Source organism: Muscardinus avellanarius (assembly GCF_963383645.1).
Source record: "Muscardinus avellanarius genome assembly, chromosome: 5".
Classification (NCBI taxonomy): Eukaryota; Metazoa; Chordata; class Mammalia; order Rodentia; family Gliridae; genus Muscardinus; species Muscardinus avellanarius.
Window position 1 is genome coordinate 108,258,179 of NC_137790.1, and position 25,085 is coordinate 108,283,263.

At 34.9% G+C, this 25,085-nt stretch overlaps 1 protein-coding gene across 1 annotated transcript in view; it reads left to right on the plus strand.

Annotated features, from left to right (window-relative positions):
• The window catches only part of PDCD10 (programmed cell death 10), a gene marked incomplete at both ends in the record, with an annotated part of 29,163 nt that extends 14,368 nt beyond the window's left edge, over nucleotides 1-14,795 (plus strand). Inside the window, 5 exons of the mRNA XM_080696317.1 lie at nucleotides 1,062-1,179; nucleotides 2,782-2,908; nucleotides 10,907-10,985; nucleotides 11,238-11,320; nucleotides 14,714-14,795. Coding sequence (XP_080552443.1) covers nucleotides 1,062-1,179; nucleotides 2,782-2,908; nucleotides 10,907-10,985; nucleotides 11,238-11,320; nucleotides 14,714-14,795 — 489 coding nt within the window. The remainder of the gene's footprint in view (nucleotides 1-1,061; nucleotides 1,180-2,781; nucleotides 2,909-10,906; nucleotides 10,986-11,237; nucleotides 11,321-14,713) is intronic.
• Nucleotides 14,796-25,085: the final 10,290 nt, after the last annotated feature.

Here is a 25,085-nt window from a genome sequence, read left to right on the forward strand (position 1 = left end):
CCTTTCAGTTTTTGATACTTGAGATCTAACAGGAAACAAGATGTTATAATGGAAAAAGCAGTAGGAACAGAAGAAAGCTATACCTGTAGTGATAGCAGCCTGGAATTGAAGAGGCAGAGGTTAAGCGTGCTTGAGACATAAGGGAGCAGGAAGATTGCCATAGGATTAGGATCATAAAATTGTTTCTATTTGCTGTTTAATATTAGGACAAAAAAGAAAAGAAAGCATAAGTGTTTAAATTGGCAGTCAGCCAAAATAAGCAAAATGAATTTAATTTTTAAAATATTTTAAATGATAGAATTGGTCAAAATTCTGGGAAAGATAAAATCTGAAAATTAATTTTAGTAAACTCAGAACTGTTTATGTTTATTCATGATATGACTAGAAGATTTTAGTTCCTTAAGGTATTCTATGACATAGAACCAGTGGAAATTCATTAGTGAAACACACTCAGAAGGTAGTAAAGGGATTGATTATATTCTGAAACTGAGGGTACAAAATATTCTTGCTACAAAAATGAAATAGGAAATTAAAATCAGTGTAGGGAAAAATATCTAAAGGGTTAGTCTCAATAAAACCTGCAAAAGAAATCCTAGTTTTTTTTGTTTTACTTTTTATTTTTCTGGCATTTCGTTGATTTAAATAAAAAAGGATTTCAAGATGCTGGTGAGATGAGTTATTGCTTGATCTTCAAGTTAAAATGTTAGTTCCACTAAAAATTCTCTATGTATTTAAACTAGTTAAAAGAGTAATTGGTGAGTTGCCAAAACATATATAATCTTTACTTATAATTTGATGGAAAGTGAAAATGAAGAAGTAGGGAACACTAAGTACTTTATGTTTAAATGCAAAATGAAACTATTACATAGTAAAAACTTACTGATGCACAAACTCTAACAAAACTTAAAATGAATCCATCACGACACCTGCTTTTACAAAGATTTCTGCCTTTGTAAGTGATATATCTACGATATTTCCAGCAAATTCTCAACAATTAATTAAGCTTCAGTTCTAAAATGCTAATCCATTTCTGTATCTCATAATTATTCTTTTTCTTACAGGCTGAAAAAGAAAATCCAGGTCTCACACAAGACATTATCATGAAAATTTTAGAGAAAAAAAGTGTAGAAGTTAACTTCACAGAGTCCCTTCTTCGTATGGCAGCTGATGATGTAGAAGGTATCAGAAGGAAGCACCTTATTTAGTTTTACAGTGGTTGACAAGCACTTCCTTCAAACATTGTCATTTAACAAATGGGTCATTTTTCCATTTTCTTCCTCTTCCTTTATTCTTCTTATTGTAATGATAGTGGGCCATATAAAACAGGAAAGTAGTTTTATGTTTGTAAGATTTAATTATGTGAAGTGTTTATTGATAATGCATGCTTTACATTTTTTCCCATTAATAAAGTGTGTGGCAACTTCCAGTTTTACTAAAAGATAACCTCTGTGGAATGGTAATTGTATTTTGTGTTGTTTGAAATTGATGAGTTTTTAAACTTTTAGTACAGTATTTCTTTTTCAAGTATATATTTGAGCAGTAATAGAGCCTTTTTTTTGGCTAGGTTTCTCTTTTTTTTTTTGCTTTTTAAAAATAATTAGAATGGATTTACTCATTTACACAGTAATTTAGAAAAAAAGTAGAAGTATAATTTTTCATGTTTATTAAGAGAGAACAAAAAATATACATTTTAGCTGATTCCCTAACTTATAGGAAAGCCCTTATCATTCTTAGATTTTAGAATTTTTAGCTTGTTAGGCTACAAATATATTGAATTGGTAGAGTTGCATTGCTTCCAACTCTGCAATAAACATAGTGATGAATCTATTTTGCCTTTGCCAAATCTGATTGAACCGCTTCCCAAATTTCTGTTCTGTGACCCCAGCCTTTGTGTTGGATTCGTGGTAGTATTTGTATTTTTAAGTGAGAGTTCAAGAATGTGCTGAAATTTTAGTAGGTTATTTGGGCTTTTGATGTAGTGACTTTAAATTATTAAACTCACCTTTTCCACTTACTTATTTTTTAAGACTTTATGGCTTTTCTATTTATCCCACATTGGGAATGTTGTATCCTTTTTGCTTAGAGGGATCCATTACTCAACCAGATTGAACTTTAATGAATTTTTCTTTGCAACCATTTTCTAATTATCTGGCCTTTGTTCCCCCACCCCCTTGACTATCATTGGGGAATCTTTTTTTAAAATTTTTTTATTTTTATGAGTAACATATTAAAAATGGCATACATTCAGACTATGCTTGGTGCCCTCTCCCCACTTCCACCTCCCAACAATGAGTGTCCAGGTTAACAATGCTACATTCATACTTATGTACATATATTTGGGTGTATATTCTCTCTAATATGCTCAAACTATTAGGAATACCAGAGGGACTCCAGAAAATGGAGGGGAAACCTCAGCAAAGCTAGAATGGAAGGATAGGAGAGGAAGAAGGCTGAGGTTGATAAATAGAAGAGCTATATCGGAACATTGGGAAATCTTAAACTTGAGTTTGTCAGGGAGCTACATGATGTTGTTTTTGACTTTTTTTTTTCTTTTCTTTGCTGTACTGGAGATGTAACCCAGGGGCATTCTACCTCCGAGCTACACCCCCAGCCCTATTTTTATTGTTTATTTTTAAACAGTGTCTCACTGAACTGCAAAGGGCCTGGTTAGGTAGCTGAGGCTGTCCTTGAACCACCATCCTTTTGTCTCAGCCTTTCAAATGCTGGGATTACAAGCATGCGCCATCACACCTGGCTTGACTACGTATTTTTTTTAATCAGAGTATATGATTGAACGACCAGAGCCAGAATTCCAGGACCTAAATGAAAAGGCACGTGCGCTTAAGCAAATTCTCAGTAAGATCCCAGATGAGATCAATGACCGAGTGCGATTTCTACAGACAATCAAGTGAGTGATTATTTTGGTTCTTTTCTCAAAAGTATTCTAAAGTAACTGTTCATTCTAGATGTTTTATTTGGGTATAATATTAAGTTGAAATAGTAATTTGAAATGAAATTTGAAAAATTTAATTCAAAGCTATGGCTTGAGGGTATAGTGATATCTTTTAAATTTTTAATTTAAAAATAATATTGAGCTGGACGTGGTGGCGCACGCTTGTAATCCCCATGCTTGGGAGGTGGAGACAGGAGAATCGCTCAGGTTCAAAGCCAGCCATGCTGGCTTAAGAGACTGTTTCCAAATAAAAAAGTATAAAAATAGGTCTGGGTGTGTAGCCTGGAGGTGAAAGGGTTTCCAGGAACCCCAGTACTATCAAAAATAATAATAATAATAACAATAATATTGAAGGAATATGCGTATATAAATGTAATTTGAATTATGTAAGTAATGGAAAAGTATTAATGTCAGATTAAAATGAAGAGAGACATAAGTGATGTTAACTAGAGATACCAAATTTTAAAAATTATTATTTTCATTTATTTGTTTTTGCAATACTGGGGATGGAACTCAGCGGCTTTCTACCTCGTAGCTATACCCCCAGCCCTTTATTTTATTCTTTATTTTTGAAACGGTTTCACTGGGTTACAAAGGGACTTACTAAGTAGCTGAGGCTGTCCTCGAACCGCAGTCCTCCTGTCTCAGCCTCCCAAATGCTGGGATTACAAGCATGTGCCACCACTCCCAGCTCTATATTATTGTTTTATAGCATAAGTTATCAGGATAAGAAATGTACTCATATATACATGAGTAGCATTTTATAATATTGACCAAGCTGTGAACCTCCACATCCTTAAGAATTTATATACTGGTTAAATAAATTTCAGAATATGCCTATGGCTAGAAAACTGGCTGGTGAGCAGTAGCAAGAGGGGTAGTTGTAGCCAGCGGTTCTCAGACACAGGTCCTTATGTAGAGTTGAGTGGAGAAATGAGGGGAAACCCAACGATCGTTTCTGGATAAAGATACCTTTAAACTAGAGTCTGATAAATTTCTTCAGCCTTGATGGACAGAAAACAAGCAAGCCAGGAGTAATTACAATGATTCTGTCAGTGTGGTGGTGAGACCATAGCTAGAAAATGCTTGAAAGGAAATGCTTAACACAGGTCTTTACAGAAGAGGCTACTTTATGTGTGTTAACTTTGAAGAGCCGAAGGAGGTCACTTAGAATAAATGTGACTTTTCATTTTTCAGAAATAATTTTTGGCAGTCCACATCACAAAATGCTATTTTAGTTAGTTTGGGCACCTGTTTTAAGTGATAAAGAGGCCGGATATGTCTCATTCTAGAAAATAATGGCTTGGGATTGATATCCAAGCCACCTACTAAGGAATAACTCTCTATTTTAATAATAATAGAGGACCAGAAATACAAAAAAGGCTTTTAATAGCCAAAAATCTTTCACAAGGGACAAACCATAAGGATTTTTTATATTTTGCCCTAATGGGAAAGTACTTACTTCCTTTAACTATATATTTAATATGTGAAGAGAGAAGATAGTTCATTATTTATGGAGTTTTGTTGTTAATATATAAAGTAAACATTATTGGATACATAAAAGAACTTAAAATTTAAAATAATATTTGCAGCAGACTCTTTTTGGTACCAGGATGGAACTCAGGAGCATTCTACCTCTGAACTATATCCTTCCCTTTGTTTTTTATTATGAACCAGGTTCTCGCTAGGTTGATGAGAGTCTTACTAGTTGCTGAGGCTGTAATCAAACTTGCAGTCCTCATGTTTCAGCCTCCCACTTACTAGGATTACAGGCATGTGCCACCACACCCAGCTGCTATCAGATCCTTGAAGTGGGGATTTACAGAATCATTGTCATCTTAATAGCAATCATTTGTATAAAAACTGTGTGTTCTAAGTACTATTTAAAACACTTCAGTTCAGCCAGGTGGGCGTGGTGGCGCATGCTTGTATTCCCCTTGCTTGGGAGGCGGAGACAGGAGGATCACACTGGTTCAAAGCCAGCCTCTCTGGCTTAGGAGACCCTGTTTCCAAATAAAAAAATATATAAAAACGGGTCTGGGAGTGTAACCTGGAGATAGAAGGGTTTCCAGGAATCCCAGTACCACCAAAATAATAATAATAATAATAAATAAATAAAAATACATAAATAAATAAAACACTTGATACTTGTTAACTTATAGTAACTGTATCAGATGAAAAATTTCAGGCATAGGAAATTAGGCAACATTTTCAAAGTCACAGAGCTAAATATAGTCAGCTGGTGTTGGGGTCTTTGCTGCTTTTCAGTCTTAAGATTCCTAATGTTAATCTAATCTGGTAATTGAGTGAAATTTCTGCTACTTGAAAGAAGTATGATAAGAGACATCCTGTGTAGAATACCAGTATATAAGAGAAATAACAGTATTTTCATTGAACCTCGTAGAAATGGTAGACCCACCCTCATCCTGGTTCTCCCTAGAAGTCTCAGGAACAGTTCTGCTAAACCTTCTGACTCTAGGGAGATACAGCTTGAAAACTATATTATTTAACAGCCATGTTTTAGCCATAAGGAAGTTGAGCTCAAGAGCGAGTCTTGTCCAGTCATTGATAAGAGACTTTATTAGACTTTATTAGACTTTATTAGAACTGTGTCTCATATATGGAGAATAGTAGTATTTTAGTTCTTTTTACTAGAGTGTACTTAGCATCAACTAAAGAGTAATGGAAGCTGGACGAGGTATGCTTGTAATCCCAGTGCTTGGGAGGCTGAGACAGGAGGATCGGATTGTGCAGGTTCGAAGCCAGCCTCAGCTACTTAGTGAGACCTGGTTTCCAAATAAAATATAAAATGGGTCTGAGATTGTAACCCGGGGGTAGAAAGCCCCTGAGTTCTACCCCCAGTACTGCACGCCCCCCCCCAAAAAAAAAAAGAGTAATGGGATGGAAATTTATTTTTTACCTATTTTAGAAGGAATAACTTTCCTTGGTTAAGTTTTTGATATATGTTATTTCTGAGACTTAAATTCAAGCATGTATGAATAGCATAGATGGCCAAAATATCTCTATGTGATAAATTCTGGCACATTTTGGTACATGTTGTTTTTACTGTTGATTATTTTACAAGTAATAAAATTGCCTCAAAATAATAAATGTTGTATCCTTCAGGCCGGCACAACATACTGTACAATTACTGTTTTTCTTTAAAATATCTTACTTTTTCATATTTAAGGTAGTTATCCTCCTTATTTATTTTTTTTTTATTTTTTATTTTATTATTATTTTTCTTTTTTGCGGGTCTGGGGGTGGAACCCAGGGGCATTCGACCTCCGAGCTACACCCCCTGCCCTATTTTTTATTCTTTATTTTGAAACAGGGTCTCACTAAGTTGTAGAGGGCCTCATTAAGTAGCTGAGGCTGTCTGTGAACCGCCATCCTCCTGTCTTAGCCTCCCGGATGCTAGGATTAAAAGCATGCACCACCATGCCCAGCTCATTTTTTTAATCAACATTTTCATTACCATGCGTCACACACCTGCTACACTAAGTATTACAGGTGATGCTATACTTGTATTCAAGTAGTGAAAAGATTGCTGATAGCTACTTAAGGATGCCAGCATTATTTAGTATCATAGTAGATGTAAGTTTGAATCTCTTTTCCAGCATTTAGCTGTGTGACCTTAGTTATAAGATGTTTGGCTTCTGTCGTTTTAATTTCTGCCTCTGAAAATAGTGGTGAGGATTGGAAGAAAATAAGTTGCGAGAATTGAAAGAAATGATGTACATAAAGTCTAGTTCAGAACCTATATACTCACAGCATGAGCTGTCATTGTGGAATAAAGGAAGTTTAGAGCTGGGGACTGCTTAGTGGTGGTAGAGTGTTTGTCTAGCATTTGCTAGGCACTGGATTTGATATCTGTGGCACCACACATAAAACTCCCCCCTCTCCTTTATACAGTTGATTAGGAAAAATAACCTAGCAAGCAAATATTTTAAATTTTTCTAATTAATGATTATTTGATTACATTTGAGCTTATGCAAATATTTTCTAGAAGTAATTTTTACTTTTTTTTAGTCTGATACATTCCAATTAATGGTTGACTAGTAGAGACTCATGATTTAATAAATGAAAGAGAAATACATTTATCTGTTTTACTCTTTGTATTCTACCCTCGCATATTCTTGGCCTCAAACGCACCAGGTTTACTTATTTTGAGTCAGTTTTTATGGAGGCCTCACAATAGTTTTTCCAGGGGTGTCTGTTTCAGGCCAAATTTAATATCCAGAGGGATTTTCTCCATCAGAGTATTTATCTAAATATGTATCATAGAGATTGGGATGCATGATTAGAAGCTCTGCTTTCCCATGCAGTTTTTTTTGGGGGGGGAGGTTGGGGATGGAACCCAGGGCATTACTCCCTCTGAGTTAAACCCCCTTCCCTAAGTTTTTATTATTTTTAATTTGAAACAGGGTCTCACTGAGCTGTAAAGAGCCTCACTAAATAACTGAGGCTGTCCGCGAACCATGATCCTCTGGTCTCAGTCTCCTGAATGCTGGGATTACAAGCGTGCGCCGCCACCCCTGGCTTCCCATGCATTTTTTGATAAGATATATGCTTAATTTCATCTGCTGCCTTTTGTCTTTCAGTGAGTTTTCCTAAAGTTGCCCTACAACTGCAGATTACCACGTTCCTTCTCATTCCACTTGTCTGTCTCTTTTCACAGTCTATCTACCTGCTGCAAACTCCATAATTACAGTTATTTTACCCATTCTTTATCTGGTTAATTGTTTCAAGTACTTCTTATGCTATTTTCCTTTGTAGGAAACAGACTCTCAGTAATTACTAATATAATAGTTTCCCTTGGTGCCATAAATAACAGTGTTTTTCTGCGCATGTACAGTAACATAATACCTGGCACAAAGCATTTCAAATAGTTTCTAGAGCACATTTTTCAACAATTTGATAGGTCACTTAATAGTGTCTTACCTAATGTTGAAACAAAAGGCCATGCTTAGGAATAAACAGGCTTGGTCAGTATTGTTCTTTATAAAAGTGCTATATGGATAAGACATCAAATCTTACTAGCTCCTTTTTCCCAAGCATCAGTAGTTTTCAGCCATGGCTCATTAGCACAGTCACCTGGGAGCTCTATTTCTTGATATTTTTCTTCCTCTCTTTTAAAGGTATAGGCAGATTCCCAATTCTTAAAAGCAGATCTTTCTCTTTTCTCCCCCTACCCCATCTTCTTTTTTATTTCCTCCCTATGTGAGTTAAGCTAACTACTGTTTTTTGGGGGGGATTTTGGAGTTTTTTCGGTATTGGAGATTGAACCCAGGGGCATTTGTACCTCCAAGCTGCACCCCCAACCCTTTTTTCTTTTCTTTTTATTCTTTATTTTGAAACAGGGTCTCACTAGTTTGCAGAGGCCCTCACTAAGTAGGTGAGGCTGGCTTTGAACCTCCTGTCTCAGCAATCCTCCTGTCTCAAGCTCCCAAGTACCGAGATTACAAGCGTGCGCCACGACTCCTGGCTCAGAACTACTGTTTTTACCTGCAGAATCCAGCCATTCTGATTATATATATAGACTATAATGTTCATCTTATCGATTAGCTTGATTAGCCCTGGACACATTTTTATAGTACTCATTTTGCAGAATATTAAAATATATAGAGTGCAGTATGAATAGTTGTCTGATTGCTGTATAGTTCTATTATATTCCATTTTAGGTATTTCTTTTGTGGATTCAGTGAACTTTGCTCTCTGAGAAGAGATTTAATATTTTTTTACTTGTTGAAATTGTAGTTGTTCTCAGAGAATACAGTGCTTACATCATACTATTTTATTAAAATAATGAGAGATTTATGTCCATCACAATAATACAAAAGGATTTAACTTGCTTGAAAGTGAAAGGAGCAGTTATATAGCTTAAAGGAGCTATTACTACTCTGGAGACAAAACGTAAGTGGACAGGTAGTCTTTCCATGTCATTGTCCTACTCAAATATGAAATGTTTTAATGTTTTTGGGTAATACCAAAATATTTGATGCACAGAAAGTATTTATTGAAGTATTTAATAAAAATGCTTTTACCACTTCAGGATACATTTAAATATTTTTTAAATACCAAAATCCTATATGCCTATAAATCTTTTCAACATGCTTATTTGTTGAAAAAATATGCTGGCAAACACACACATACCTGCAGAGTCCTGTACACAGCATTTTCCCCCCAAAGAGTAAAGCTGAAATGTTAAGTGGGAAATAACTGACATCTGACATTTGTGATGTAGAGAGTCAGCAATAAATAGTTGTGTTTGTTTCAGATGGTCTTGGTATATGTGTTATTTCAGTCTTTGTGCTCATGTTGCATTTTAACAGCAAACATAGGGACTAACGGCTAAGAGAATGGATGTAAGAAGACAGACTATCCTTAGAGAGTGTGGGGCTATTTGAGAATACAGAATTACATAAAGTTCAGTTTAACAGAAAAAATGATAGGAAGTTAGAATGTAGAAATTGAAAAGGGCATACACACACACACACACACACACACACACACACATATGTATATATAAAAGACAGGAACTGTTTCGAAAAATGGTACATGGGTAGGATAGTCAATTCCAATGAGAAGTATTGATTTCTCTTTCTTTAGAATGTGTTTATGCATAGTCAAAGGATGATTGCTTGAAACCTTATGGTAGTAGAATATTCAGATATTATCTTTCTCAGTACTTATTTTCCAAAGGAAATAGGCAAGGTTTGAAAGAGACAGATATTTAGTTGCTAGATTGAAGGTGAAGTATCTCTTTTTTTTTGGTGGTACTGGGGTTCCTGGAAATTCTTCTACCTCCAGGCTACACTCCCAGACACCTATTTTTTTATATTTTTATTTGGAAACAGGGTCTTTTAAGCCAGCGAGGCTGGCTTTGCACCTGCGCGATCCTCCTGTCTCCGCCTCTCAAGCACGGGGATTACAAGCGTGCGCCACCACGCCCGGGGAAGGTGAAGTATCTTTTTTTTTTTTTTTTTTTTTTTAATTTTTATTTTGGTGGTACTGGGGGTGGATACCCAGAAGCTTTCTACCTCCGGGCTATACTCACAGACCTTTTTTTTATATTTTATTTGGAAACAGGGTCTCACTAAGTTGCTGGAAGCCTCACTCAGTAGCTGAGGCTGGCTTTGAACCCGTGTGATCCTCCTGTCTCAGCCTCCCAAGCGCGGGGATTACAAGCGTGCGCCACCATGCCCAGCAAGGTGAAGTATCTTAAGAGGAAAGAAGAAAGGCACCAGGTGTGGTGGTGCACGCTTATAATCCAAGTACTTGGCAGGCTGAGACAAGAGGATCCAGGTTTGTGACCAGCCTCAGCTATTTAGTGAGGTCCTTTGCAACTCAGTGAGACCCTCTTTCAAAATAAAGAATTTTAAAAAAGGGGGAGCTGGGGATATAGCTTGGAGGAAGAATGTCTCTGAGTTCAATCCTCAGTACCGCAAAAAAAAAAAAGGAAAGCCAATATTTCCTCACTTCTAAGGAGGAAATGTTTTATTTTAAACATCAAAATGGGTAGATATATAACATGAAATGTTGGTTGATACAAAAATGAGTTACATATAATAAAAAATTTCCTAAAATTTTTCATGAAATAATGAAAAGAGGATATGGTAGGTTGAATTCAGTATGTAGTAATTAATTAGTTCAGTACTTTAGCCTTTGAAAAGGAAAATCAAAAATGAAAAAGGTAGGAAGACATAGGTATAACTTCTTTTAAATTTGAGTGATGATGAAATGCTATTGATTTGTGAATGCTGGGTATAGTTAAGGATGTTTGGTCAGTAGTTCAAGACACCCTGATTATAGAAAAATGCAAGCTACAACTTCTACTCCAGTCAGCCAGCCAAGTATATAAATAATCAAGAGTTAGAATTTACACATGCATATGTATGTGCACACTTCTTTAAAATGCTGCTGATTTTAAAGATTTTCTTTTTCCCACAGGGATATAGCTAGTGCAATAAAAGAACTTCTTGATACAGTGAATAATGTCTTCAAGAAATATCAATATCAGAACCGCAGGGTAAGAGAAACATTGCTAGTTGCCACCCTAAATATTGGTTTACACTTAGTTGTTTTAGTGAATTAAACACTAACAGGACTTGATTATTTTGTTATTAATATTAGATTTGTCTTAAGTTTAAGAGTGTTACATGTGTTGAAGTAAATACTACTAAAAAATACTTACCTGTATATAAGTTCATTCCATATTTTGTATAATCTGCAGTCTCTGATTTTTTTTTAGTAATTTTTTTCTTGCTGTTCATAACTATAGGCACTTGAACACCAAAAGAAAGAATTTGTAAAGTACTCCAAAAGTTTCAGTGATACTCTGAAAACATATTTTAAAGATGGCAAGTAAGTATTGTCATTTTTCCTTTTCTTTTAAAATTTAAATTGATTATGTAGTTTTATATCATATTAAAATTATGTCAATCAAGCTCTTTTACTATATTGTTAATACTCAGTGCAACAAAAGCAGAGACTGTCAGAGAATGGCTGCTAATCTATCCATAACTCTAGTCCTGAGCAAGGAGTTGTCAGAATTTTTCTAAAAAGAGCCAGATAATAATTTAGATTTGGAGTCTGGCAGTGCCTACTTCCCCTCTGCTCTCATAGTGCAAAAGCAGCCATAGACAGTATGGAAACTAGTGGATGTGGCTGTCTTCTAATAAAAGTTCATAGATAACTGAAATTTGAATTTTGTAAAATTTTCATGTATCACATAATACCATTCAAAAATAAAAACATTTAGAAGCATAAAAGTATTCTTCATGGACTGTTTTAACAACCCCTGAAGCAGTGGTTCTCAGATTTCAGTAGCATTTAATTTAGTATATCTGGGTTAAAGGGTGAGGGGCAAGAATTTGTATTTCTAAAAGTTTTCATGTGATACTGAAGCATTTGATCTGTCCAGATCTGTTGCACTAAGGTTAAAGCAATGATTCTCAATCTTTTCTGCATTTTAGAATCATTTGGAGGTTGGTTTTTAAAAATCCTATTGCCTGGACTCCATTTTCAGCGGTTGTGATTCACTTATCCTGGAGAGGGACCAGGTCTAGATGTTTTGAATGTTATTCTGCCAGTGTTTTTTTGTTTTTGTTTTTGTTTTTTTGGTGGGTGGGGGTGGAACCCAGGGGCTTTCTACCTCCGGGCTCTACTCCCAGACCTTTTTTTATATATATTTTATTTGGAAACAGGGTCTCAATAAGTTGCTGAGAGCCCCACTAAGTAGCTGAGGCTGGCTTCGAACCTGTTTGATCCTCCTGTCTCAGCCTCCCAAGCGCAGGGATTACAAGCGTGCGCCACCACTCCTGGCTTGGTGATTTTAAATAGCTCTAAGTGTTGTAATCCACCGTTCTGGAAAGAGGGAGGCTTACATTGGCTTTTATGGTGTTATTCTATTAAATAAGTTTATTAAAACTATAAGTTGCACCTTATTTTCAAAGTTGACTTTCAGTTGGATGTAAATAAACTAGCAGTTTGATGTATTTTTTATATAGAAACTTGTACAAACATCTACTATATAAACATGCAGAAGCTGTGTCTTCTGTATTAGTGCTTATATAGATCTTCATTCTTAAAGCAGAATGCTAGGAATTTTGTGGATAAGTCCATTTTCTATCAGAGCTTAAAACCAGAAATAATTTAAATAGAGGCTTCAAACATCCTATCCTTTTTTTAAATTGGAGTTTTAAGATCCCTATGTGCATATCATACCACTATAATACCATTATAATATTTTATATAATAAACACATTGGAATTCTATTGTTCAGAGTCAGGGTTTTGTTTTTGTTTTTTGTTTTGGTGATACTGGGGTTCCTGGGTTCCTTCTACCTGCAGGCTACACTCCCAGACATATTTTATACTTCTTTTTTATTTGGAAACAGGGTCTCTCAAGCCAGCGCGGCTGGCTTCCAACCTGCACAATCCTCCTGTCTCCGCCTCCCAAGCACGGGGATTACAAGTGTGCACCACCACGCCCGGCTCAAAGTCAGTTTTAACAGTTCAAAAAGTTGAAATATTTGTATTTATAATATGACTTAAAGATATTGAGCTATATCACGTATTTATGATTTTGTTCTTCCATTCAAGTTATCTTGGGAAATGTTCCATGATGACCTAGTTTAATAAGCTAGGATTTATATGGATTAAAATTTTGTGTCTTTCTTTGAAGTCTTTTATACTAAGCTCAAATAGGCAAAAACACATTAAAAAAATAATTCCCATGATACTATAATTTTTTATTCTTATTAATAAAGAGCTGCTATAGAATAAGTACAATAAAAGTTTGAAGTTATAGTAGAACCTACTTTAAAAGCATTTTTTATTGGTGCAATGTCTTAATGGAGTACAAGATGTCTACCATACATGTACACATCACACATTTAGCCCTCCCTCAATTCCCACCCCATTACCTCCCCCCTTCCACATACAGCCTAGTGATTGGCCTTGACATGTTTGTGGATGCACATCATGTACGTTAGGGACTTTCCCTCCCATCTCCCTCAGGTAGGTCGCCTTACTTGCTCATCTATGGTTTCTCCTTCGTCTAGAGTTCCTCCTATGACCCTTTTCCTCCCTAGCTTCATGGACCTGGAGAACATTAGGCTAAGTGAGATTAGTCAGTCACAAAAAGTAAGAAATCTGATGTTCTCCCTAGAACCTACTTTTTAATAATCAGGAATTATTTACTGTGCCTGTGGATTACTCAGACTCCCTGCTTCTATGTTTCCATTGAGCAACTTCTAGTTTTTTGTGTGTTTTGAATAACATGCTGTGCGTTTTGTGCCTGATTTCTGAAAGTGGATAATTATTAATAGAGCCTGATCTTTAATCTAGCTTAAAAAGGAGGCTGAGCTTGCATTGATTAAACTAATATATTTCTGCTCCCTCTTTTTTGAACCATATCTAGAGTGAAAATACAAGCTTTAGCTTTGAAACATGAGAAATTGATAAGGCCACACAATGGGACTAGGGCATCAGCTTAATACTCTAGTCACATAAACTAGGCCACTAAGAGAATATGGGTAGCTGGCAAGGTGGCACATGCCTGTATCCCAGTACTTGGTAGACTGAGCCAGAAGGACCACAAAACGAGACCCTATTTTAAAACAAAAAATAAAATAAAATTGGGCTGAGATTGTAGTATAAGGGTATAAATGCCTTGGGGGAGGGAGGGAAGGAGGGAGGAAGAGAATGGATATAGTGTAACATGAAGCACTTTTAAAGAGCATAGTATTTATTGTATATTGTTAGATGCTAGATATTGAAACTACATGATTATTTCATCTTAAAAGTATATTAATGAAACAAATTAGAAGTAATTAGCTTTTCAAAGTATTTATCCTGCCCTTTGGTGTATAGACTAATGAGACTGAGTATACTACATTGCCTGATATTGTTAACTTCTGCAAAACCACAGCTGGAAATCACACCTGAATCCTCTTTGGCCAGTTATTTGACCTATAGATGAACTCTGTTGAGGTGCAGCCTATCTTTAGCAGCCCTCCAACACCTTATTGCCAGCCAGAACCACCAGGGGGCAGTAATTCCTAGATACTATAGTTTGGAATGCTGCAAGATCGTTAAATACCAAACTGGAATGAAGGTTTTAATAGTCGGTACCAACTTGTCTTTATTTACTTAAGTTGATTTTATTGCTCCTCTTAGTAGATGACATTGTCAGTATTTTAGAAGTGTGTACTTTTTGACAAAATTAATGTATTTTTTTTTTCTTTTTAAACAGGGCAATAAATGTGTTCATAAGTGCCAACAGACTAATTCATCAAACCAACTTGATACTTCAGACCTTCAAAACTGTGGCCTGAAAGTTGTATATGTTAAGAGATGTACTTCTCAGTGGCAGTATTAAACTGCCTTTATCTGTAAATTTTAAAGTTTGACTGTATAAATTATCAGTCCCTCCTGAAGGGATCTAATCCAGGATGTTGAATGGGATTATTGCCATCTTACACCATATTTTTGTAAAATGTAGCTTAATCATAATCTCACACTGAAGATTTTGCATCACTTTTGCTATTATCATTCTTTTAAGAATTATAAGCCAAAAGAATTTACGCCTTAATGTGTCATTATATAACATTCCTTAAAAGAATTGTAAATATTGGTGTTTGTTTCTGACATTTTAACTTGAAAGCGATATGCTGCAAGATAATGTATTTAACAATATTTGGTGGCAAATATTCAATAAATAGTTTACATCTGTTAAATATTTCTTTACTTGAAAATGCATATATATATATGTGTGTGTGTGCGTGTGTGTGTGTGTGTGTACATATATAATCAAAAGACCAAAACAACTTGGTATAATGTCTAAAGAACTTCTAATGGGAACTTATTAGCAGTTTATCAAATAATAAAGCAACAAGAATTTCTATTTTTTGTCCTTAATCATTTTGGGCAAAAAGTAGTCAATGGAAATATTTTTGTTAGTTGTTACATGAAGTACTGAATATTTTTCTGTGATTTCCAATTTGTTTTAGAAGCTTCTGAGAGATGGCAGATTTTAGTGTCTACACTATAATGCCACTTCATTTATTTATTTATTTTTTTAATTTTTAATTTTTTTTTTTTTTTTTTGCAGTACCGGGATGGCACCCAGAGGCATTCTACCTCCAAGCTATACCCAGCCTCATTTTTTACTCTTTATTTTGAAACAGGGTCTCGCTGAGTTGCAAAGGGCCTCACTAAGTAGTTGAGGCTGTCCTTGAACCACAATCCTCCAGTCTCAGCCTCTTAAATGCTGTGATTACAAGTGTGTGCCACCACGCCCATCTTATAATGCCACCTTTTGAACTGTGTAACATTGTAGATTTTACTCTGAGAAATTAAGTATTTCTGTATACTGGGTCCTAATAAGATTTGTACTCCCCCCCCCCCAAAAAAAATAGCCACAGTAAATAGTAACTTAAAGTAGAGAATTTTAAGGAAATTATGTATCAAGTGTTAATGTTAAGTGATTTCATTTTTCAGTTATGATAAAGGAAAAAATTAGAATCTATTTATCTTTTATAAAGATTAAGTATTAAACTAAGTTGGTGGTGACAGTTTTTGGTGACACTTTTTTTGCTATAATGCAGTTTAGTATTTTTGGTCCATTATTAATGGATTTTTGAAAAATCCCTATCATTGGCAACATATAGGTAAATCATCTTGTTAAACACAAACATGAAATAAGCGGAAAGAAGCAAAAGCAGATGATTGGATGAGATCTCATAATTTATGAATATTTTACTGACTTGAATTTTTTTCTTCAAAGATATAAAACCTGTAAAACTAATAGAATTGGCAGTCTTTATCATTATTTTTGACATAAAATAGCCAAAAAGGAAGCTAATGCTCAGAATATTTAAATTACCTTTATAATCTTACTAGCAAGGCTGAATTCCTATCAACAAGGAAAGAGCCAGTGTGGTTCTGGTCAGCTCTCTGGTCAGAAAGTGGCTTCAGAGGAAAGGGGAGGGATGGGCGCATTTGTCAGGTTCCTCCTGTGTGCCAAGCACTATTCCAGATGACATTTAGTTTGATCTTCTTAAGGTCCTGTGATTTAGCTATTTGTCTTACAATTGAGGGAACTGAGAGAACTTAGGTTCCACAGCTTGTAGCTACCAGAGCCAGGGTTTGAAGTATGTCTCCAGACTTCTCTGTCCACTCCTCTGGATTCACTCTGCCCAAGAGCATACCACTTGGGATACTAGTTACAACCACCAACCCCACCCCTTTTTGGCCCACAGGAGAAAAAAAAATATGACAATATGATTTTTCTTCATAAATCTAAATTCATTTGTTTTAAAAAGACATTCTTTTTTGGAGATTACTACTGTTTTGAATTTTTTTAAATGCCTTTTCTCTACTCTTAAACAATATGAAACAGTAAGTGATAGTTGTATATGGTGTTTGTTTTTTGGAGTACTGGGGATGGAACCCAGGGGCATTCTACCTTCGAGCTATACCCCAGCCCTATTTTTTATTCTTTGTTTTGAAATAGAGTCTCACTGAGGTGCAGAAGGCCTAAGTAGCTGAGGCTGGCTGCGAATTGTGATCCTCCTGTCTCAGCCTCCCAAATGCTGGGATTACAAGTGTGCACCACCATGCCTGGCTGTTTTTTTTTTTTTTTTTTTTGAAGATCACACTGAAGATTACATTTTAATAATAATAACTAAGACATGAGGTTGGCAAGTCAATGTGAGTCCTTTCTAAATTTTGTGACTTTTTATATGGAAATACATTTACAGAAAATTGGCAAATATGAGAATAGTATAAAGACTATCCATACTTAACCCTCCTTTATTTTGTCATCTGCTTATACATTTACCCTGATCATTTCCATGGCCACCCTTTGTCTTACTTGGCATTGACATGTCATTTTCCCCTCCTTCCTTTTAATAGGAAGTTCCTTGTTTAACATTTTCTCATGATTAGATTCAAGTTATGCATTCTTGGCCAGAACACCACCTTAGTGGTTGCATCATCAGGGAATGACATCTGTCTGGGAACACAGGATACGTGTCTCCTTGCTGGTGATGTAATTTTAGTTACTGATTATGGTATATTTCTCTTTCTCCAATGTATAGTTAGGGTTTATTACCATGCAAGTAATAAGCAATCTCTAAGACTTTTGAGTCAAAGATAATATATTCCCCCAGGATTTAACACCCTTTGATCCTTGTTTCAGTCTATACTTTGGGGTTTCTATAGGACATTTTTCCAACTTCAGCATTCCTTCCACATGTACCAGTTGATAAACATTCTACTGCGAGCAGGAGCCCTTAATTCTCCCTGAGCTAATAGGCCATTTATCCATCTGTCTATATCCACCTAAATTTCAATTACTGTTAAAAGACTTGGCTTTCTACTCCCACCCCAGTACTTTTTTTTTTGTCTGTTTGCACTGAGGATGAAACCCAGGGTGGTGCACTTGCCAGACAAGCGCTTTGCCACTGAGCTACATCCCAGCCCACATCCCAGTACTTCTATATAATTAATTAACATGCTTCCTTTGGTGTTCAAGTTGTCTTTGACTTGGTAAGTGCTCTCTCAAGCCATCACCTACGACCTATGTGCCCTCTCCTACTTCTTTTAGCACCACTGGTTAGCCTACATAAAAGGTATTCTAGGATCTGTAATCAGCAGTTTCTCCAAAGAACCCTAAGGCACAAAGTATATGATACCTATATCTGGATCCTGGTATTTTTTTGTCATATGAGCACATGTAAGTGTGTTGATTTACATGTATGTTCATATATACATGTGTAATTTCAGGAGTCACAGTTCACACCACACCTCCAAATCCTACCCATCCTTTCTTTCCCCATCCCATATTTCTATGTCTCAGAAAAACCTGGTTTCAATTAATTTATTCACTCATTCAACACTGTTATATATCTAAAATAGTAAGAGAATTGTTTTTGCCCACACCCCTAAAAAGGTAGACTTGGCAGTTCTCTCCCTACTTGTATCATGTTCAAGACTAAGGAAAATTGTTACAATATATATTCATAAATTACTTTTTTTTTTTTTTTCCAATTTGGCTGTAGCTTTAAGGACCCTGCTATGCTGGGTGTGGTGGCACACACTTGTAATCCCAGCATTCAGGAGGCTGAGACCGGAGGATCTGGGTTCGCAGACAGCCTCAGCTATTTAGCGAGGCCCTCCGCAACTTAGTGAGACCCTGTTTCAAAAATAAAGAATAAAAAATAGGGCTGGGGTATAGCTTGGAGGTAGAATGTCCCTGGGTTTTATCCCCAGTACCGCAAAAAAAAGGGGGGGGGGCCCTGCTACATCCCTTTCTGTCCTTGTTGATGTAATTTCACATTTTAAAATATATGGAACCTTAACATGCTTGTAGACGTCAGAACTATGTCAAAACACATACTTCAGAAATTGAACTCTTTAGTGTAATTCCCTCTCATATCCTGCCCAATTCCTGATCCCTCATAGGTGCTCATCTTCACTTTTTGGTATTTTTCAGTCCTTTGTGTCTTACAAAGGAAAACAATAAACCTATATTTTCCTTTTCTTAAGCTCCAACATAAGTTTTGAAGAGGACAAACCATAACAATTACCCTGTGTAAATGTCTTTTTAGTTTTATTGATGCATATTTGCAACCATGCAATTTACATATCTATCCCTTAAGAAAATCTAAAGATATAACTTACTACCACAAAATTGACCCATTTTAATTATACCATTCATTGCTTTTTAGTAAATTTAGAGAGTCTGACCACATTCAGTTTTTTTTTTTAAATTTTATTTTATTGGTGCACTGTATTCATACATCATAGTGGGATACAAACTTTTGTAGACATACATGCACACATCGCCCAGTCAGCCCCCACCCGATCCCCACCCCATTCTCTCCCCATCCCTCCCTCCCATGCTTGGCTTAGTGGTTGACATCTAGTATTATAGCAATTTATCCAAAATTAAAAATGATAATCTCACATAACAGTTTCATTTGTCTGATACCAAGCTTTTGATGTCTTAAAGATAACATTTCAATATTTCTTTTTACTTTCTTTCTTACCAGAGAATATTTTTTTCTTTTTTTTAGGTGAAACTATCATATATTTATTTTTCAGAAAAAAATCTATCCTGATATGGAATATGGACTCTAGATACCCAAAACGATCTTGAAAAAGAACAAAGCTAGAAGATATATATTTTCTGATTTCAAACCATATAAAGCTCCAATAATTGAAACAGTGTAGTACTGTTCTAAAGGCAGATATATAAACCATTGAAGTTAAATACAAGCCTAGAGCTAAATTCTTCCCTATATTATCAAGTTATTTTTGACAAGGTTTCCACGAACATTTGGTGGTGGAAATAATAATCTTTTAACTAAATATTGTTGAAAAATAATAATTACATGGAAAAGAATAAAATTGGACCCTTACCTAATCCCACATACAAGTATTAACTCAAACTAGATAAAAGACCTAAATATAAATCTTAAGACTATAAACTTTTAGGAGAAAATCTGGGTCATAAAACCTCACAACATTGAAATTGGCAGTGATTTCTTGGATATGATTTCAATGGCACAGAGAAACAAGAGTTTCCATCCAACAGACAACTAAGATTGGTTATCTGTGGAGATTCATTATTTATGTTAGTCTTTTACCTATCTCTAAATTGTATTGTTTGCCTTTATTGTTGTTAATTTTTAGGATTTCTAGTTGGAATATTAATATACCTTCAGATATAGCATTTGGAAATATTTTATCCAATTCTATTAGTAACTTTTAACTCTGTTTACATTGTCTTTGGATATACAATATTTTCTTTTATTTTTTAGGGAGTTTGTATATTCTTCTGTTGCCTGTGCCATTGAAATCATATCCAAGAAATCACTGCCAATTTCAATGTTGTGAGGTTTTATGACACATTCAGTTTTAGAATGTTTTCATTACTATAAAATTTCTCATGCCAGCCAGGCATGGTGGTGCACCCTTGTACTCCCAGTACTTGGGAGACTGAGACAGGAAGATCACAGGTTCGAAGCTAGCCTCAGCTACTTAGTGAGGTTTGGAACTTATAAGACCCTGTTTCAAAATAAAGAATAAAAAATAGGGCTGGGGGTATAGCTCAGAGGTAGAATGCCTCTGGGTTATATCCCCAGTACCACACACACACACAAAATCTCTTATGCCCAATTTTAGTAATTTGTAATTCACATTTCCAGCTCCAGGCAGTCACTAGCTGCTTTCTGTTCCTATAAATTTTCCTTTAAACTGAATTGTAAAATGTTATCTTTTAAGTCTACCACTTTTAGTATATTTTTTAGGTTTATCCATTTCATATTATATATTGGCATTAAAAAAAACAACTTTAATGTAGTACCATTACTACATTGAACCCAGGAGCATTCTACCTCCAAGCTAAACCAACCCCAGCCTATTATTATTATTATTATTATTTTTATTATTATTACTATTATTTATATTTTAGTTTGTAAGAGGGTCTCACTAGGTTGATGAGAGTCTCACTACTTGCTGAGGCTGGACTTGAACCCGTGATTCTGTCTCAGCCTCCCATGTCCTGGTATTGCAGACATGCATCACCATGCCTGGCATATATCAGCATTTCTATCAGTAGTTTTATTGCTGAATAGTATTTCATTATATACCATATTTTCTTCATTCATTTGAGAGTAGATAAACATATTAGTTGCTTTTTTAAAATAAAGTACATAAAGCTGCTATAAGCAAGTGGAAATTTGTGGACATAGATATTCACTTGTGGGTAGATAACCTAAGAGCATAATTGTAGAGTTCTGTGGTAAATTTATATTTTTAAGAAACTGCCAATCTGTTTTTCAAAGCGGCTGTACCATTGTACACCTCGCTGGGATTGTCTAAGTTTTCCCACTTTCCCATATCCTCATCGTTTCTTACTGGCTATTTCTTTTCTTCTAGCCATTTTAATAAGTATGAAGTTATTTTAATTTGTATTCATCTAATAAAGTTATTTAAGAAATTACTCAACAAGAAAGCAGTACCATGCTCAAACATCTTTATGTGGGCTTATTAACTCTACCACATAATGCTCATATACTTTTTTCTTCACTTTAACTCCAGAAATCACTCCATCTGAGTTGATAGACATCCTTCTTACTGTTTTTTTCCTCAAATCTTGTTAGATATTGTCAATTTCTTTCACATTAAGGTTGTGGCTTTCACATTCTGCCAGCAATGGAAGAGGATGTTTACCTATAGCTTCATCAGACTTTTGAATTTTTGCTAATCTGGCACGTGAAAAATGGCACCTCATTGTAGATTTAATTTGCATTTCACTTATTGAAGTGAAGTTCCATAAACATGGCCTATTTTTATATCTTTTTGAGATTTTGACTTTTTTTAGGTGGTTTTTAATTTTTTTGCCCATGCTAACATTTTTATCAACCATTCATTCTGTGAAACCCTTTGAGCATGGTACTCCTTTCTTTTTGAGTAATTTCTTAAGTAACTATTCTATGAAAATTGTTTTTTAAGATATTTCTACAAAGGTCATTTAGAGTGTGTGTGTGTGTGTGTGTGTGTGTGTGTGTGTGTGTGTGTGTGTGTGTGAAGAAATTAGCCCTTCCTCTCATCATTTAAAAGAATGTATTTCTGCCCAAAATAATTTTATGTTTTTCATTTTTCTCTATATCAATAGTATTTCTGGGAATTATTTCTTAGTCTGTATATTTGCACATTCTCCCTTCTGTGCTACACTGGCATTGTTAAATTGTTTTTGGTTTTCCTAGATCTTACTCATTTGACATACTGTTTTTCTTTTCTCTGCTTATTAATATCTGTTTATCATTTGCTTCCTTGGACATTATTTTACTTTGTTGTTCTAACTTACCTGGGGATTCAGTTTTTAAATTGTTTATTTGGTGCTATGAAATTTTCTTTTATTACTGCTTAGAAGTTATCCCAATGATATATTGTCACTATTTTTAAGAAATTCTACAACTGTATTTGCATTTTTTATTTTGCCCGAGTCAGGTTTAATAGGTATCTTTAATTTTCAAAAGAAAAGACTTGTGTAATTTTTATTTTTATTGCTTCTAGTAATTTTATTTTATGGTACCTGCTGATGTGTTCTTTGTGCTCTAACATGGTCAGATTTTTTTAATGTGAATGTGAATGTTTAATGAATACTTGAGAAGATTGAATATTGACTATTATTGGGATATAGTAATATATATCTCAAAGTCTATTATTTTGTTTACTTCTTAGATATTCTTACATTTTTGTTGTTGCTATTGTTTGCTTGACATATCTTGTATGTCAAGGGTCGAAGTTTCCTTTTAGCAGCGTGTTTCTATTTTCTCCTATCTCTTGTAGTTTTTGTTTTATATAAGTGATTGCTGTTGTTTGTTGTATGTATACCTTCTGCGTCCTAAATGTGAAATGCGGATTTTATATGTTTTATTTTTTATTTTGGTGGTACTGGGGGTGGAACCCAGAGGCTTTCTACCTCCGGGCTATACTCCCAGCCCTCTTTTATATTTTATTTGGAAACGGGGTCTCATTAAGTTGCTGAGAGCCTCACTAAATAGCTGATGCTGGCTTCGAACCTGTGCGATCCTCCTGTCTTATCCTCCCAAGTGCAGGGATTACAAGCGTGCGCCACCAAGCCCGGCAAAATGTGGATTTTAATATATTGTTTTCTTTTGTTTTGTTTAATGATTTTTGAAATTTGCATTTTAACCTAGAGTTAAATTCATTTAATTTATTCATTACATTTGGGCTAAGTTCTTTTATATTATTTGTTATAATTTCTGCATTATGTGAAAGTTACTATGTGTTTTATTTGTGTGTCCTTTTTACTTTTTAAAGCCTTGTTCTTGAGGAAGGCTTGTATTTTTATCTTCATATTGCTTTGTATTACTATTTATGTATTTTAATCCCCTTTTCTTAAACTTTTACTCACATGTCAGCTTTAAAGCGATGGTATTCCTATTCTATTTCCCCTTTTTCCTTTCTCTCACTTTCAGTTGTGTTTTTCTATTTTATCATAACATAAAATTATATCCATGTTTACATATGATTCTTCTAATATTTCAGTTATTTCATCTAATCTCCACAGTTAAATTCATGAAATACCCATTGGTAATATTTTGTCAAATTTTCCCGGTCATCTCAGTTGGATGAAGTTCATCTAGTAGATAGTTCAGGAAGAGAACTTCTTAAAGAGTATACTCTGAAATTTTGCATATTCAAAATCATTTTCATGTAGTTTTTATATGTGAAGTCAGTCTTGGTTCTTTATAATACCTTGGTTCACATCTACTTTCCTAAAATTATTTTCCTGAAAATGTAGTTTTATTCTTGTCCTGCTTTGTATATTTTTGAGAAGTCTGTTGTATTTCCTTTAAAATTTTTTATTATTATGCCTGGAATCTCTGAAGATTATATATATATATATATATATATATATATATATATATATATATATATATATATTCAAATAGTTTTATTATAGGATATGTATTAAAGTGGATTTTTTAACGTCAATTTTCCATGTGTCTAATAGACATGTTCTATGTATAGGTTGAGTTGTTTTATTTCAGGGAAGTTCTCTTAACTTACTATTTTAAATATTGGTTTTAAGTTGGGCATGGCGGTACATTCTTGTAATCTCAGTCCTTGGGAGGCTGAGACAGGATGATTACAGGTTCATAGCCAATTTCAGCTACTTAGGCCCTCTGCAATTTAGTGAGACTCTGTTTCAAAAATAAAGAGCAAAAACAGTAGGGATGGGGGTATAGCTTGGAAGTATAATGCCCCTAGATGATTCAGTCCCCAGTAAAACACACACACACACACACACACACACACACACACACACACACACAAATTGGTTTTATTCCACTGGTTTTGTCCATTTGTAGCACCAAGTAAACATATGTTGGACCCTCTTTTTCTTTCCTTTTTTTTTTTATTACTTTCCTGCTATTCTTCAAGACTATTAAATTTGTATCCAAATCTACTCTATTTGGGATAGTTATAATTTAAATTGTATTTCTGGCATATACTTTTTTTCTTCTATTTCTTTCTTAAACTCAACCAATTCCCATTTTACTTCTTCCTCTTTTGTGCATTTTTTCTTAGAACTTGAACTTCTGATTCTGTCTAGTTTTTCATATTCCATATATTTGTTTGGAGATATTTAATTTAGCTAGAATGTACTGGTACTGGTTTCTTTAGCCCTTGTTTTTAAGTTTATTTGGATGAAGGAAGTTTTCCTCAGCAGAAGTGAATTGAGTTGATGGTGTTGGGGAAAGATGGAGGACAGCCTTGCTTTGTTTCTTCTTTATGTCCTCGGATGCTTAGTTTTCCCTTCTTGTTTTCTTTTATTCCCTTTCTTGCTTCATTCTCTTCTAGGAGCAGTACTTCACCAAAACTGCCACTTCCAGTCTTCTCTGTTCATACTATGATTTATCAAGTACCCACCCATGCTCTCTGTCTCGGCCTGAGTGTTGCACTCTCTTTCTGTGCAAAATTTTATTTTTGCGTTGTTCAAGTTCTCTGATTCCCTATACTCTTGTTTTAAATACCTGTATTGGAGCATTGTAATTCTACATCATGGTGAGGCTCAAAGT